This window comes from Panthera uncia, chromosome A2 (genome assembly GCF_023721935.1).
Source record: "Panthera uncia isolate 11264 chromosome A2, Puncia_PCG_1.0, whole genome shotgun sequence".
NCBI lineage: Eukaryota > Metazoa > Chordata > Mammalia > Carnivora > Felidae > Panthera > Panthera uncia.
The window spans coordinates 103312281-103329526 of NC_064816.1; the positions used below are offsets into that span (position 1 = coordinate 103312281).

Below are 17246 nucleotides of genomic sequence, written 5' to 3' on the forward strand. Positions count from 1 at the left end.
CTCTAGGATGTCTAAAAATGTAGGTTGAAAGTAATCTTACTGCTGATGTCCGAGATACTAGGGTGCTAAAAACAGATTTTGAGTTACCTGTGTTTATTCAAACTAGAAATATATATGGAGTTTTAATTTTGAATTAAAACTAAAGGAATATATGAATAAATCATAAACACCCCTTATGTTATTATTTCTTAGCAATAAAAATATCCACACACATGAAATTCATTTTATTTTTTTCCTAAACATTTTTTTTGCCACCAAAATGATTCTTCCAAATATATAAACATATATGGAGAATGTAAACTTGTAAATAAATAACATGTATGCCTGTAACAAATGGTACATTTAGTAATGATTTGCAAAACCTATGGAATTGCAAAAGATCTCTTACCATTTAGTTTCAAATGCAGATAACGTCGTAAGAGATTAATATAATCAGAGTGTCACTCTGTCAATCAAATATAAAACCGTCATCTTGATAAATTAACAAAGATCTTTCTGAAGTCCTCTGCTGAGCTAATCGCACATTAAATAAATGTGTTGACAGCTGGACATATGTGCCTGTAAGAGCATAGAAGGAACAAATATGAAAGCCACTAAAATTTGATCGAAAAAGTCCTACCTGTAGGCCTTGGCCATCCACGGTCACGGAGTTGGCTCTTTGCATTTTGTTTTTGTCAGTCACTTTATTTGACGGTTGGGAACCACCTTTTTCCTTTTTCACTGTTGCTTGTCTTTCCTGTAAGGAGACAATCTTTTATAAGAATATTGTTTTAATAAAAAGGGGAACACAAAGAAGACTTTATTGGCTACAGACTTGGGCCCATGCTCCTAATTTGGAGTATCTTAATGACTACTAAGAAATCTGTTGCTTGCAACAGTCCACATGATACAGGCACAAGAAGAAATATTATTTTCTTTAATTATCTTAAAGAAATTAATTATCACTTAAAGAAAGCCAGATGGTATTCCCCCTATGTGCCCAATCAGGACTCTTCACCAGAAGTTATCAAGGACCAGTAAGACTAATTATTTTCATAAGGAATGATAGGAATAAGTAATATGGACTTACAATCTAAGAAATTTGTTACTGAGCACTAAAAACAAGGCTTATACATGCAGGCAATACTGCAAATGAAGCCATGACGGACTTTTAAGCTGCTATTTATATCAAGGATGGCATGAAAGTTAAAACACACATTCCATCCCAGCTAATTCCTTTGTTCATCATAGTGGAAACATTTCTTGGAGTTGGCTGCTTCCTGTTTCTATCCCACCCCCACCCCCACCCCCACTCTCTCTTCAACCCAACCCAATGAATTTTATCACCGTTAATCAACCAAATCTGCTCTTCTTAAAATCACCAATGACCTTCTCATTACCACACCTATTGATCAGCTTCATCTTTTCCACTTTTTAGCAGCATTTGAGAAGACTGATCTCTTCCTGCCTCCTGAACACTTGCCTCACTTGGGCTTCTGGACACGTCTTTCTCTTACTCTTTGCTCTCTTCCTACTTCACTAATTGCTTCCTCAGAGTCTCTTTCTTTGATTCTCCCTCCCAGGTTTAGGGTCCATAACACTTAACCTCTTCCTTGAATGGCTCCTCTTCACTATCTACACTCACTTCCTAGGCAACTTCATTAAATCCCAAGGCTTTGAATTTCAATTTTATGAGGAAGACTTCTAAATTTATAGTTCCTGTTCAGATTTCTCCCTTAAACTTTACTTCCTACATACAAATGCCCTTTCTATCTGTCCATGTGTGTCTAAAACACACATTAGTCCTCAAATATCCAAAGCTATTTTTTCTTGAATTTCCTGCCTACTCTCATTAAAAATAAATCCCAAACTGGATGATTACTCACCACTTCCAACATTACATATCTTAAGCCTCTGCCGTCTTCTTTACCTGGATTATTGTAATCATCAACTGAGGGATCAATCTGCTTCCATCTTTGTCTCCCTACAGTCAATTCTCTATACAACAGCCACACTCGTCCTATTTCACTCCATTCCAGCTATCCCCACCTCCTCATTATGCTTTGATCACGAGTAAGCTCTTAATTCAGAGCTTTGGCCATCATTCTTCTCTCTGCTGCAAAGCTTTCTTTTGGGCATGTTCCTCACTTATTTCAGGTTTCTGTTCAAATGTCAAATTGACTTCTCTATTCCCTTTAGCCTCCTTTTATAGAAATAAAAATATATTTACACATAAAAGTATATATATTATATATAATTATATACATATATAATATACATATTATACACACATATATTATACATATGTGTATATATACATATTATACATATATATTATATACATATATATGCATATTATATACAAATATAATATATAATTTATTAGAACCTGAAATATGTTCTGTTTAATTAGTTTAATGCTGGTCTATCCCCACTTTTAGTCAAAGCTTCAAAAGAAAAAGTGCTTGGTTTGCTTCACTGTTCAAGATCAGATCCCCAATCAGTGTCTGACAAAAGTCAGGATAAATGAATGGAGAAATAGATGAATCAAGAGTCAAACGATTTCTAATGTTTTAATAGTATTGTATTAAGAGGGATTCTTGGGCCATGTCTAGGCTTGGAGTGAAAAGTTGTTCTGATCAAAAAGCAATGTCTGGCATGTATGCTTAAATATTTGAGTGACACATATTTTCTAGTCCCTATATTTGCTTCTTAGAGCATCATTTCAATTTCTGTAATTTTGGAACATATTTTAACTGGACTTACAAGTAAAGCTCTTTTTAACTATATTAGGGCCAGATGGATCAGAAAATTTCTGAGACCAAAATAGATGCTAATCAATACAGTCCATTTACCTTGCAATTTCATGGTGTAAAATCACTGAATATATTTTTTGTGTGACTAAAAATGGATGGTGTAATAGGATTCCTGAAATTCACATTCTTTGGAAAACGATGTACTTTCACATAAGCATAATTTCTGGCAAAAATATTGATTTTTTTTTAAAGATAGATCATTCTTTCTAAACTTACAAATTACAATTTTGTCCCTAGAGAGTTAAGAGTATAATGCATAGAAAGAGTGGATTATAGGATGAGGTTTGGAGTCAGAAAGCCTGAGCTGAATCCTTTCTCTGTTACTTAAATGTCATGTAACCTTGGAGCACTTAACTCTTATTCAAAATGGAGTTAGCAATACATATTCCTCAGAGTTGTGCAAAATTTAATAGAAAACACACAAATTCCTAACATTGTGCTTATATTAGATTATGTGCTCAATAAATGAAAGTTAATATGAATAAGAAAGTGTGGCTGTCTCATTAGGGTGCTCATTAGTATTATGCAAAGTGTTTGTTCTATTTCCAAGTGCATATATGTATGAAAAATTACACTTAGTTACATTAAGTATAGTAAATAAGCAAGTCTCAGTGATTACATTTGAAAATCCATAACTTATATTAGGAGTTCAAAAATAAAATACTGAGGTAGGTATGGGAATAATTTCTTTCTGGATGCTTGCATACAGGTATGTAAAACATACAACGCTCTATAAAATACTCTATAAAAATCTATAGTGTAGAAGATACTTATGTACCTAATATCTTATATATCTAATATCTTATCATACCTTAAATACCTTGTATTCTGACATACAATCCAACAATTGTTATTTTACATTTAATTCCTAAAATTCTTAGGTTACAAGAATTAGATAAAATTTAAGTTGGTTAGTCATATTGGAACTGGATATTTGTGACCAAACTATTTATATACATAATGCTGAAAATTGAATACATGTAAGTGTATGTCTGTAAAGAGCTACCAAATTATCTATTAACTTGATTTTATTCTTAGCCATGCACATAGTTGGGGAAATTCCATTGCTGGTAAGACCCTCCAACTAGCAAAAAGCAGTTAATTAAGTAGCTTCAGGTCTCTCCAGGGAGTCATCTTTCTGAGTAAACTGGAGTAGATGAAACAAATGCTTTATAGTAACCTTTGTAAGATATAAAAAAAATGTAAATCCTACATTGAGTGTTCAACTAAGATTTTATTTTTGAAATCTAAAATTGTAAGAAAGAGGTATACAACAAGTTAATAGAAAAATCCTCAGTACCTCCACCTGCATGTGAATTTTATTATATAATCCAGATAATGCTAAAATAGTAAACATTTGTTTAAACACACACACACACACACACACACGAACTCATACACACACCCCAAAGAAACCAAATGGTTTCTTTGGTTAAGGGAAATATGTCTAGTGGGTAGAATGCGTGGAATTACTCAAGGCCGAAAATTGTAAACAGGAGAAACTCATAAGCATTTACTTTTCCCCAGAGTTATCATTTTATTGTACTCATTTGTTTCATCTTTATTTCCAAATTGTAGAGCAATCTCCATGAAATATCCACTATACTTTAGTTAAGCAGCATTAGCTCACAGAATGATAGTTGGATGCTTTTTCCTATTTCCACTACGAAAATCTTTACTTCTTTCATTTCATATGAGGGACAGAAAGGGGAAGCAATTGCATCTTTCAAAGATCTGCTGTCCACAGAAATTTCATTAGCCTGTTGTGGGGGTTAACTCTGAATGGCAGATCTCTATTGTGATATTTAAGAGAATTACTCCCAGTATTGAAGTTACTGAAAAGTTTCAAGAAGAACTCACCAACCTTATTTTGCATAATTATTCAGGATAATATTGATTTCTGGTAATAGAGGTCAGTGCTCACCACTTCACCTTCTGCTTTTTTTTTTTTAAGTTTTTGGGCTTTAAATAACAAAATAAATTACCTTATTATAATCAAGACAAATTTTGTTCTGCCAGATAAATTATCCAAGATATAAAAAGAGTTGGAAAATTATTGCTTTAATCAATAGAAATTATTCAAACACTGAAAAGAGCTACTCTATCCCCCAAAATATAGAAAATATGACTACAAAAAATAAAATATAGTTATTGATATTTCAGGATTTTCAAATGTCAGCCATTTGTGTTCGCTATGCAGACATTTTGAATATAGAATTCAGTGTTTTGTGATCCTCAGACTCTCTAAGTAGTACAACAGATCTTAACTGGGGAATACATTGTAATAGAATTCCAAAAGAATAATCACCATAATTAACCAACAAAAAAAGCCGAAAGGACCATTCACAGAAAACAGAAAGGTGAAATAAATGAAATAAAAAGACCTCCCTTTAAAACTGTGCTTTAAAAAAATTTTTTTTTATACCATGCTGATTCTCAGAGGTAGAGTATTTGTGCATTGCTGAAAACCACTTTCACAAAAGGGATGTTTACCACAATACTTGAGCCTGCTGTTATCGATCACTCACAAACTACAAGCAGCAAGTGATGATTACCTCGAGCACAGGGCTTTCTTCTTGTCCAATCTCAGCATGAGAAACAGGCAGCAGCAAAGTACCTCCATTGGTACAAAGCCACAAAAGGGTGGGCTGGTGCACTGTTGCAACAGCATCCTTCTGGCTAGTCCTGGAACTTGCTTTCTCAGTTACCTGCCTTAGGGGAGACTTAGTCCTTTCTGCCACTGGAGCTAGGCCACAGAAATTTCTCAGGAGCTCTAGAATTTGAACCCAAGGTAACACTTAGATATCCCCAATATAAAAGGTCTCGTGGAAGCAGACGTGCCAACAAATTCATTGGTGCTTAGAAGGGTTATGGGTTCCATGAAAGCAAGGCTGACAGCTGCAGAACTGCACTTTTAATTATTGTGACCTTATTGTGAAACTGGAGCTGTTCCCTGCCGAGAGAAACAAATTCACTCGGAAAGTAACAAAAGCTCTAAATCTACTAGGGATCCTTGGAAGTTGCAGCAAAATTTATTATGGCTGAGTAGCAAAGCAGTCTTGATTTAGAAAAAAAAGTCTAGAAAGCTTTAAACATAGATATAATAATTGATATATTATAAAGGTTTTCATTTCTTTCTTAATTTAGTTAAGTAAGGACTTATTAATTAAAAAACTAAAACTACTTTGGGAAAAGTCCTAAGTATGGGCTTGGAGGCCAAATCCCAGATTTGTATTTTATTTGCCATGCAAACTTGGGCAAGTTATTTGCTATCTCTAAGCCACCACTGAGTTCATCTATAAAATGAGAAGATTTTTGTGATGATAAATTAAGAAAATGTGGATAAAGATACCAGCATAAAATAGGCACTTAGCAAATGGCAAAATTTTTAAAATACAAAAAAGTATATTGCTATATTTTCTCATTTAACTTATCACATGTATGCTGCTTACACTGCAGGAGTGCAAGATGGGTGTTGTGAAGAAGTACTTCATTTACTTGGTAGTACTTTATTTGTCTGCTGAGTCCCCATTTCTGGGGATAAGTGGTGCTGTGATCCAGGTGGGGTCTTTTGGGGCAGAAGAGAGGCAAACAATTAGAATGAAAGCTAGTCTTAAACGACCTAGAGGTGCTACTCACCAACAAAACCCGGAGGTACAATTTACAACTTGGTTCCCAAGTCCCGGTTTTCACACATCACATACAATGTGACTATTTTATCTTGGGGTAATTTCATATTGGGTGCAAACCACTTACAAAATTTCTGTTCAAGAAATACTGATTGGAAGCAATGAAATTTAGGAATGAGAAGGCCCATGCCAAAATTTTTTGCTTTGGGCTGTTTGCCAGTATATGGTTGTGACTTTATAAAAGTATGTGTGTGCATACGTACCTCACTCACTCTCCATTTCCTCTCTCTGTAACTGTCACCATGGACGTGTTGAGCCAAAGTTTAAAAGCAAGGAGGTAGCACTCTTGTTTGTTCATACTCATGATGCCTTTCAACCAGCTGAGTTAAATGCTCCACATAGTGATTACTATGCTGCCCCCAATCTGTTTATACCAGCTCCAAGTAGAATTTGTTATCTTATTATTATAACCATGTGATTTAATTATTACTCAAACCATTGAATCCTGAGTGTAAAATAAGTTGCTTCTGTGAAAATAACTTGCATTCTTTGGAACCACAATAATACACGATGTGTGTGTGTGTGTGTGTGTGTGTGTGTGTGTGTAGAAGGAGTGGTCCAGTTGGATTAAGACACAATGACTGTAAAAGCTTTGAAAATTAATAAAAATTGAGAATTACTGGGGTGCCTGAGTGTCTCATTCAGTTAAGTGAGTGACTCAATTTCGGCTCAGATCATGATCTCATGGTTGTGAGATTGAGTCCCATGTCAGGCTCTGCACTGACAGGATGGGACTTACTTGGGATTGTCCCTCTCTCTCTCTTTCTGCCCCTCCCCTGCTCATGCTCTATCTCTCAAAACAAATAAACTTTAAAAAATATTAAGAGTTATTTTACACTCAAATTGCTTTACAGATCCTTGAATTTTTGTTATACTTTAAAAAATTGAAAATAATTGAAGACATTTATTTTCATAAATAAATGAATATCTTTTCATGAAATAGGGAATGCTTTACTTTTGCTTCACAACAATTGATAAGTGAAATTTACCATGGGTGATAAGACTGTGATATATGTAAGAAAGCCTATATACAATTTCCAAACAAGAGATATGGCCTCATAGAAAAGCCCTTTAACCTACATCAAAAGTGTAGCCAACAAATATACATGTACGTATTTCACATTAAATGTTTAAGGTATGTCTATATCCTTCCATAAGTTCCCCCACATACATCTTAACCTAACAATTACTTAACAAGCAATTGTTTCTGATAGTTGAACAAAGGGATACGTGTGTGTGTGTGTGTGTGTGTTCACACACTCACCAGTGTAAACATCCACATATGGGCTGAAGATAATTTTTGGAACAACATAGTTGAAAAAAACTCATATGATGATTTCAGACGATGGTGAAAAGTCTAAATTAATATAAACCAATATATCTTGCCAGAAAATAAAAGGCAATGTATGAAGACTTTTAATAATTTTACAGAAGAAGAAATTGTTTGTTTTTTTTAAATGAGAAAAGTGTATTATGAAAAGTGCAGTTTGGTCCATTTATTCTATTTATATGATATAGATTATACAGTTTAATATGGGAGATCTGTGGAAATTATCAAGTCTAAGGAGAAAATTTTAAATCTCAAATGCAGTGCCTATATTCATGGGCAAAAATAAACTCAAACACCTGAATATACAAAATCAGTTCTCTTACACTTAAATAACTGAACTAAGTGATAAACTTTCTGAGAACGTTTGTCACTTGAGTCTGTAATTCAACATTTCTATTTTATAACCATCATGATAATAGTGGTATCAATTGACTTAAAGAATACAAAAACAATTTAATATTTCTCTTAGATTAGAAACATTACTTTTTCAAACATATTTCCAGTATCTTTTAAGGTATATGTCTGGTTACAAAAGCAAAGTTTTAAAAGTCTCATGAAGCAGTCTACACTAATTGGAAAACTTTTTGGCAGGGGGTGGGTAGGGAAGAGAGGTTACTACATTTTTGTACAATTATGCTTTCCTCTAAAGAAACTCATATCCTTATGTAGTATTCATATATTATAAATAATATTTTTCCTAAGGAGGCCGATTCAAATTATAATTTAGGGGAAATAATACCATCTGAGCATATCCTTTAAAGATAAAAATAACTGAGGGGCTCCTGCATGGCTCAGTCAGTTGAGCATCCGGGTCTTGCCTTCACTTCAGGTCATGACATCACGATCTGTGGGATCGAGCCCCACGTCATGCTTTGCACTAACAGCACAGAGCCTGTTTGGGATTCTGTCTCCCTGTCTCTCTGCCCCTCCCTCCCTCCCTCTCTCTCAAAATAAATAAACATTTAAAAAAAGATAGAAACAACTGAATAGAATAGGGTCACAGAAAAATGTGGAGGCTTTCCTTTATTAATGCAAAGACAAAGCTAACACTTTACTGAAAATAAAATAAACCTATATTTATTTTCAAAATAGAAGTCATTTTTTCTGTGACTATATTTTATTCCAGTGACATTCCTAGATAATGTAATATGCTAACTGATTAATGCAGATACATTCTTTTTTAAAATGATGGGCACTTCAAAGTGAGCAAGAGTTTCTCAATCTACTATCACTTAAAACTACATTTTAATGGTACAGAACTTTGCATCGTTTGGGTTTTCTGTAAGGTATTTACATTTTAACATGACAAATAGGAATGATGCTATTCTTATACACAGGTCAAAACTCTTTGCAAAATAACTTTTATTTTTCTCTGTATAGTTTGTTTCATATAACTTTTTGCTTTCCTAATGTTTGTCACAAAAGTAGATTGAAACAGTTTCAAGTCAATCCTATCATGAAAATATAAATCTCCCTGGGGTGCCTGGGTGGCTCAGTCAGCTTCTGACTCTTGATTTTGGCTGGGTTCGTGATCTCGTGGTGTTTGAGTTCTAGCCCCGTGTCAGGCTCTGTGCTGATGGTGCAGAGCCTGCTTGAGATTCCGTCTCTCCCTCTCTCTCTGCCTCTCCAACACTCTCTCTCTGTCTCTCTCTCACAGTAAATAAAATAATAATAGTAATAAACTTTAAAAAAAATATATAAAGATCCCCAATTCCAAATATCAGAATATGAGACAAATTGAACTAACAAATTGATATTAGTAGGTCACTGAGATAGCCCCAAATGTTCTTTATAACAATGAAAAGATGTATAATGACCTATATGGCCAAATGTGAAAACCTTTTTTGCTTACGCACCTCAGGGACTGAAACTCCTGAAGTGGACAGAGTCTGCTGAAAAAGAGAAGTTCATATTAAAGCTGAAAAAAACAAAAGTCAAACTGAAAACAAATGCCAACAAAGGTTCTTATACAACTCTTCTTCTGTGAAATAAATGAATAAATATAAAATGCATTTCCTTGTCATATTTTTTCTTCTTAATTCCATTAAATAAATTAATAAGGAATACTCTAATGGAGAGTGGGTTGGGTTGTGAATTACTTGTCCAAAATGCAACTTCATCCACCCAAAGGAGATTGGTCAATATTGTTGACCTGCTTCGTATACCTCTCTGAAATAATACTGATATATTACATTCAGGTTTTGCAATAAGAACTCATCTCTAAGTTCCATTATCCCTCATAAACCATCCCTACTAATTTTTTGAGTTGCCCATTTACCCGGCCCACTTTCCCATTTTCCAGTCCAATTCTCATTCCTTGCTAAAACACTCAGTATCTTTTTGATGGAGACATAGCTTATGGTGTGGATTTTATTTTGGGATTTTTCTGGAAATAAGAAAAAAAAATTCCATTAGCATCAGTAAAAAGTGAAAATATTATTAAGTAGGTAGAAAAATTTTACTTGAGAGTAACTTAAAAAAAAAAAAGATGAAGTTAAACACACTGAAACTGGTCCTCATGACAGTGCATCTTCAATTATTCACCTGCCCTCCTTTTCTGAGTCACAGTAAGGAGCTTTGTTTCTGGCAAAAAACAGAATAAAAGGTTAACAATTCCAAAAGTCTATGCCCTATGGGACTCAGGGCAAATTTGGAAGAATTGTTGACAAATCACACACGTAATACTAGATAAAGTTTTCTAATGGTGGGGTGTGTGTGTGGTGGGGCTAAGTATGAAGCTGGATGTCAGGTTAGGAGGTCTTAGACATTTGTGTGTCTCTGAAAAGGAGGGAGTGGTCGGTATATTCCAATTTACCCCCAGGACTGGGCTATGTGAAAGCGACTCTAAATGGATATCCAAGATGGGTCTGAAAAATCTGAGAACATAGACATTAGTTTACTCCCTGATGCAGTGTAAGTCCAAGAAGGCAGCAAGAAACAGAAGAATAAATAGCTACATGAGGTTAATGCAACAGAAGCGACTTCCCAGCTACTCAGCATAGAGGACTACAAGGATCCAGTGCACACAGAAGTGGATCAGAAGAAGAAGGCGTCTGGAGAAGCCACAGAGGAATTTGAAGTGTCCAGGAATACAAGTCTACTTAAAAGATATTTTTATCATGTAAGTAAAAAATGTTTCAGCTGCAGATTTTTCACCAAATTAAGTCATGAAGTCAGAAAGGTTTCTTTGAAAGTTCTATGAAATCTGTTTTCAGTCCATCTGAGAAATGGCAATTACTTCCATAGGGTTTTGCTGTTCATGGGATAGTTAACCCAAGTTCATCCTTTCAGACTTCAGTAATATTCTTGACTTTTGAGCCCAAATCAGTCTATATAACACTTGAGATAACGGGGGGTGGGAAAAATGTGCTAATTTCAATCTACGTCACCTCAATTTTTTTTGTCAGCTTTCCTATTTTTTTTCTTCTCAGCTCTTAGTTCAAGCTTAGATCTGAATAAACATTTTAAGACATGAGTGTAATTGTTCCATCTTTATTATAGTCTATGTTTGCTCTCCCTCTAATCCAGATTAAGTGCCTTATCCTGTGATTCCTTATCCTATCCTATGCCATGGGCCAAGGAAAGTCCCAGAGACTCTCAAGCAAAAATTAGGATGCCCATCAAACAGTCTCCAGGACATAGGTCACAGATGCCTTCTATCTTTGGAAGAGTCTATGTTCACCTTACCCGTCTGTAAAGAGCAAGGCACTGGAAAGCCAAGTGAAAAGATTATAGTTGTCCAAATGGTTTAGAGTAACAGCAAGTGTGATGCACAAATCTTAAATGGATATGGTCCACCCCACCACAAGCACCAAAAAAAAAAAAAAAAAAAAAAAAACCTATAAAAGACATTTTTGAGATATATTTAAGCATTTGAATAGACAGGATAGTGATTAATATTATGGAATTATCGTTAATATTCCTATGTGTGATAATAGTATGGAAATTGTATAAAAAATTGTCCTTAATCTTATAAGATGCCTGCTGACATATTTAGCAATGTAATGTCATACTACCTGCAATTTATATATAAAAGATGCAACTTAATAAAATATATCTATTTCTGCATATATAATGGAAAAATAATAATAGAGGCTGGGGATATATTTGAATCATATGGCTCGATGACACAAAAAGCAAAAATTATGCCAACTTGGGTTATGAAGACCCTGTTTTAAGGCATTCTTTCCCCAAAACACACTGTAGGATGAAATTAACCCATAGCTGGCACTTTGCTACCACTTGTGTGGAGAATTGGTAATTTATGGATATTCGTGTTACAGGCTTCTTCCTTCTTAAGGTAGTGGGATTATGGGTCATCTACTGAGAGTGAGTGATGTTGGCAGAGAAGTAGTGACAAGAGAGTAAGGAAATAGTAGAAAGTTTGTCACTACCTCTCTGAGAATGTGAAAGCAGTTGAATAAGAATAAGTAACAGGATCAAACAAAATTGAGAGCACAGCAGGTCAAAAAGTCATAAATGTGTAAGAGAGAAAGCCACCTACTCAGAGAATTATCTCTAGCAACACTCAAGTATCTGACAGCAACACTAAATCTTCTTTTCAAGAATAAGAGGGATGAAACAATGTATACAAAAGCTCACTTATAATCAAGGTGTGTAGGCAAAGAGGGTATATTAAACTAATATGCCCATCAGTGGTTTACCCTTGAGTTACAATAAGAAAACTATGGTATCCAGGTAAAAGAAAAACAAGAAACTTGTTAGAGAAACTTGTTAGAGTAATATTATATTACTTCAATTATACTCTTCTGTATATGATTTCTAAATATCAAGGATTAACAGAGTAAATGTTTTAGCTTTTTGAAAATTATCATGACTGTATAATTCTAAATGTAATATATTTTTAATCAGAATTAATATAGGAACTGTATATTTGTATTTAATCAAACGTGAGGTGTGACTACAGAGGAATGTGATTGATTTTATTTAATCAGTATCATTTTAATATTAAATAGAATACACAGTGCAGATAATTAGTTTAAAAGATGCATTTGTCTTCAGGGCACTTACTAAGTTCAACGTAATATCAAAGAATTTTTAAAAATTCTATTATTCTAAAGTATAGAGATATCTCTTGTCTTCATAGTTTCTAACATGTAATCATTTTAAATTGACAATTTAATCCAAATTGTCATAGGATAAAGAAAAATCTTTGGTAGAGAGATTGTTGGAGGTTTGAGTTAAAAATATAATAAGAACATAGTACTCAGATTAAAAGGGTCATCAGTTATTTCAAGACTAAAGTTAAATTAACAGAACTCTATGCTCTACCTATATAGGAATGTTCAAATTTTTGAAAAATCGCTTTTATGTTTATTGTCTCATTTAATCCTCCATGTAAGCCAAGATACTTCACTTCTCAGACTGAGAAAATGAAAATCAGAAAGGTTAGATAATTAGCCTAAGAAAATAAAGTTAACGATAGATCCCAATACAGTGCTTCTCTGTCCCAGGCTCTATTTTTTTTCATACAAGTTCAATAAGAATTTTTTTCTAAGTCTATTTTTAGCTATGTCTCTATTTTTTAAGTGATATGAAAATACCATTATTTTAAAACATTGAACACTGCGAAGTATTTAGAGACCACAATATATATGTTCTGCCTGAAAGAAGTGGCTTGAATATCAATATGGATTAATTTAACCTTATAACTTCTAGTACGGTGGTAAATTAAGGTGGCCAAATAAAATGATTTTATTTTTGTATTTCTTAAAATGTTTATTTATTTATTTTGAGGGGGGAGGAGCAGAGAGAGAGACAGAGACAGAGAGAGAGAGAGAGAGAGAGAGAGAGAGAAAGAGAGAATCCAAAGCAGGCTCTGCTCACAAACCATAAGATCATGACCTGAGCTGAGATCAAGAGTAGGACACTTAACCGAATGAGTCACTGAGGCACCCCTAAACAAAACTATTTTAAATAGCTGCTTTCCTTATATGCAAGTTGATATCTCTGGCATCAAAAAAGAAGTGAGAGAATAAAAAGCAAGTCTGGGAAAAGAACAACTGACTTTCTAAAGTGGTACAGTGTCTCAGCCTTAAAGAGAAGTTGTTCTATCATCCTTGATGGTAAAATGTATCAAGGGCATCTCTATTGTATAGAAACTAAACACATTTGGTTTCGCTAAATTTTATTGTCACCTTCCAGATTCATAATTTGTTTAACCTTTTATGATTTTGCAGGTCCCTAAGTGAGTATACTCACACATGTAAACACAATACAAATTTTAAAAAAGGAAGTGAGACCGAAATAATTTGTATACTATAAATAATTTTTATAACCAATGATTATTTCAATGTATGGCAAGTATGTCAATTAGACATTAGACAAATTAGGTCATTATTTTTTTTTTTCTTTTCCAGCAGCACATTGATATATCTAATTAAAATGAAACTATCAAAAGTAAAATATTTTAGAAGATATACATATTTTTTTAATTTTTTTTAACGTTTATTTATTTTTGAGACAGAGAGAGACAGAGCATGAACAGGGGAGGGTCAGAGAGAGGGAGACACAGTATCTGAAACAGGCTCCAGGCTCTGAGCTGTCAGCACAGAGCCCGACGCGGGGCTCGAACTCACGGACCACGAAATCATGACCTGAGCGGAAGTCGGCCGCTTAACCGAGTGAGCCACCCAGGCGCCCCTAGAAGATATACATATTACAATCTTATTCAAGATCCCTTGACTAACCAAGGGATGTTTGAGCCAAATTTTTAAGTTTGCAACAACATGAATTTAATGGTAAAAATATGTTTAACAGATAATCTCAGTGTTTCATAATTTTAATTGTTCACAAAAATGTCTATTCTTACTCTTGTAAATGTGATCATTTACACATATTTGCAGAGTTTTGCTCAGAAGATACTGCACAGAAGGAATTGGAAGGCTCCGTCCTTTATGGTTCCCTCAGTATGTGTGCATGTTTGTGTCTAGAAAGGAAACACCCTGAACCTTCAGGGAAAATACACCTAATGCAGTGGATATTTGGAAACTTAAGAGGCACTGTTTTCAATAAGAATATTAAAAACATATCTTTATAGAGATACCCAAATCATTTAGAACATAGATTTCTACATATAAAAGCAACCAGCAAGAACTAAACCCTTCCCAATGTTATTGTTACTGTCTTGCCATCCTGATTAACTAGTGAAATGAAATCATTAGTAATGTTATCATAACTTGGCCAGGTCCCATAAAATCATCAGAAGCCCAGATGGTTGAAGAAGCGTTCTTCAGTTTCCACTGCCTGCCTGTAGCTCAGCAAAAAAGGACTAATCACACTTTCTTCATCTGAAACTATTTTTGTTGCTTACAAGTATATGTGAACCAACAGAATATTTTTTTTAATGAAACATCGATGTTAGGGCTATTACAGTAGAGAAAAAGAAGGAAAGATGCAGAAGGGGAGACAAGAGATCAAAAAGAGAAAGCAATAGTGAAAAAAGGAGAGGGAGACAGGAGAGGCTAAGAAAAATAAAAGAACAGAGTCCTCCTTGCTATTCTCCTCAATCCTCACATGTACCATGGGCATCATAACTACATCTACCATTTCAGAAATAAATGTCCTTTCATTCAAAGAAAACAATGAAATTGAGTAAAGGAGGGATGGGGGCTGATATTTAGAGTGTGGCTTTTGCTTTTGATTCAAGTATTGAAAAATTCTTAAACATCAGATTCAACCATCTACAAAATATATTTCAAAATACAATGCACATGCCTTATTATTTATTTGTGTCAAATAATTCTTGACAAGTCTTACTTTACATAAATATAATTAAGAGATAGCTATTTACGTGTATGTATACATATGCATGATTATGCTTGTGATTTTTGGGGCAGGGGATTTGACTGCAGTTGGTAGTTTTAAATTAAAAAAAGTACATTCAAGGGGCACCTGGGTGGCCCAGTCGGTTAAGCATAGGAATTCGGCTCAGGTCATGATCTTTATTTTTTTTTTAAAGTTTTATTTATTTTTGACAGAGAGAGAGAGACAGAGCATGAACAGGGGAGGGTCAGAGAGAAGGAGACACAGAATCTGAAGCAGGCTCCAGGCTCCGAGCTGTCACAACAGAGCCCAATGTAGGGCTCAAACTCACCAACTGTGAGATCATGACCTGAGCTGAATTCGGACACTCAACCGACTGAGCCACGCAGGTGCCCCTCAAGTCATGATCTTGCAGTTGGTGAGTCTGAGCCCCACATCAGGCTCTCTGCTCTCAGCACAGAGTCCACTGAGGTCTCATGTACCCTCTCTCTGCCCCTCTTCCACTGGTTTTCTCTCTCTCTTTCTCTTTCTGAAAATAAACTTTTTTTTAAAGCATCCTCAAGAAACTACATCTAATAAAACAGATGAATACCTATTGAATTTTATGTAAATAAAATCCATCAAAACTACTTCCTGTTATGCCTATTCTTTTTCTCAACATGATCCCATTCTCAAAACGTAACACTGTGGCTTTCTAAAATATAGAAAAACACTGTTAAGTAGTGAAAGAATATGGATAATAATATTTAGAATTAAAGCATTAGGCTGCTAAGTTTTCCTTTTCATCAATCTGGGAAAAAAAACCCAAATTTAAAAACAAACAAGTTATAATGAAATTTGTTCCTATCCTTTGCCTCTCTAAATATCCACTGATCTCACACCAAAGCATTTTCTAACCAGGTTAAAGTCCAATTCTGCATTCACATTAGGCTAAGATTCAATTGAGTTAAAATTTTACATTGACTGCCAGTCAACCTTATCATGAACTTTCATTATGTGCATGTAATTAATTGGGTCCAACGAACAATATCAGTACTGAGTTATAGACTCTTTTCCCCCGACCATATAATTAGAATATAATTACCCACAGGATATCAGAATGATGCAAAACCTTTCCTCTAAATGCGCCCTCATTAGGAAACAAGTCTCAATGTACATTTATTCAATCAGTGTGAATTAATTAAAATGTTACTGAAATAAAAGAGGGCAGCAATAAAGAGTATCTGACATCTATTAAGAGACTATCACTTGAGATCTGCATGCACAGTTCATATTTAAACCCATTTAGCTCAAGTAGGAACTTGGCCATGTAATGTTATATACATGCAGTATGCTAGGAAATCTGAAAATGAATCAGTGTGTGGTAGTGTTTTTGAAAAGAACATAATACACAATACACAGAAAATCTTAAAGGACCTGAGTAGGATTCTAGAGGACCTTTCATTCCCTGATGAATACATAAAGGTGTATCATTACATAGCGGTGGATAGAAATTATTTTTATCTTGAAGTATCCAGGAAAATAGTTGTTCATCCCACACTTTTCTATTACAAATGTGGCATATTTGTTTTGATATGGCTTAGGAGATAACAGTCAGAAAAGCCTAGACTTACCAAAACACTAACTATTTTTGTTTTTTTTTCAATA

The 17246-nt window shown here is 34.4% G+C and overlaps 1 protein-coding gene across 1 annotated transcript in view; it reads right to left on the minus strand.

Moving 5' to 3' along the window:
* The window catches only part of DGKB (diacylglycerol kinase beta), a 718768-nt gene that overhangs the window by 465127 nt on the left and 236395 nt on the right, over positions 1 to 17246 (minus strand). The window contains exons 14-15 of the mRNA XM_049641565.1: positions 9671 to 9703; positions 620 to 736 (exon numbers count right to left, since the gene is read on the minus strand). Of these exons, the coding sequence (XP_049497522.1) occupies positions 620 to 736; positions 9671 to 9703 (150 nt within the window). The remainder of the gene's footprint in view (positions 1 to 619; positions 737 to 9670; positions 9704 to 17246) is intronic.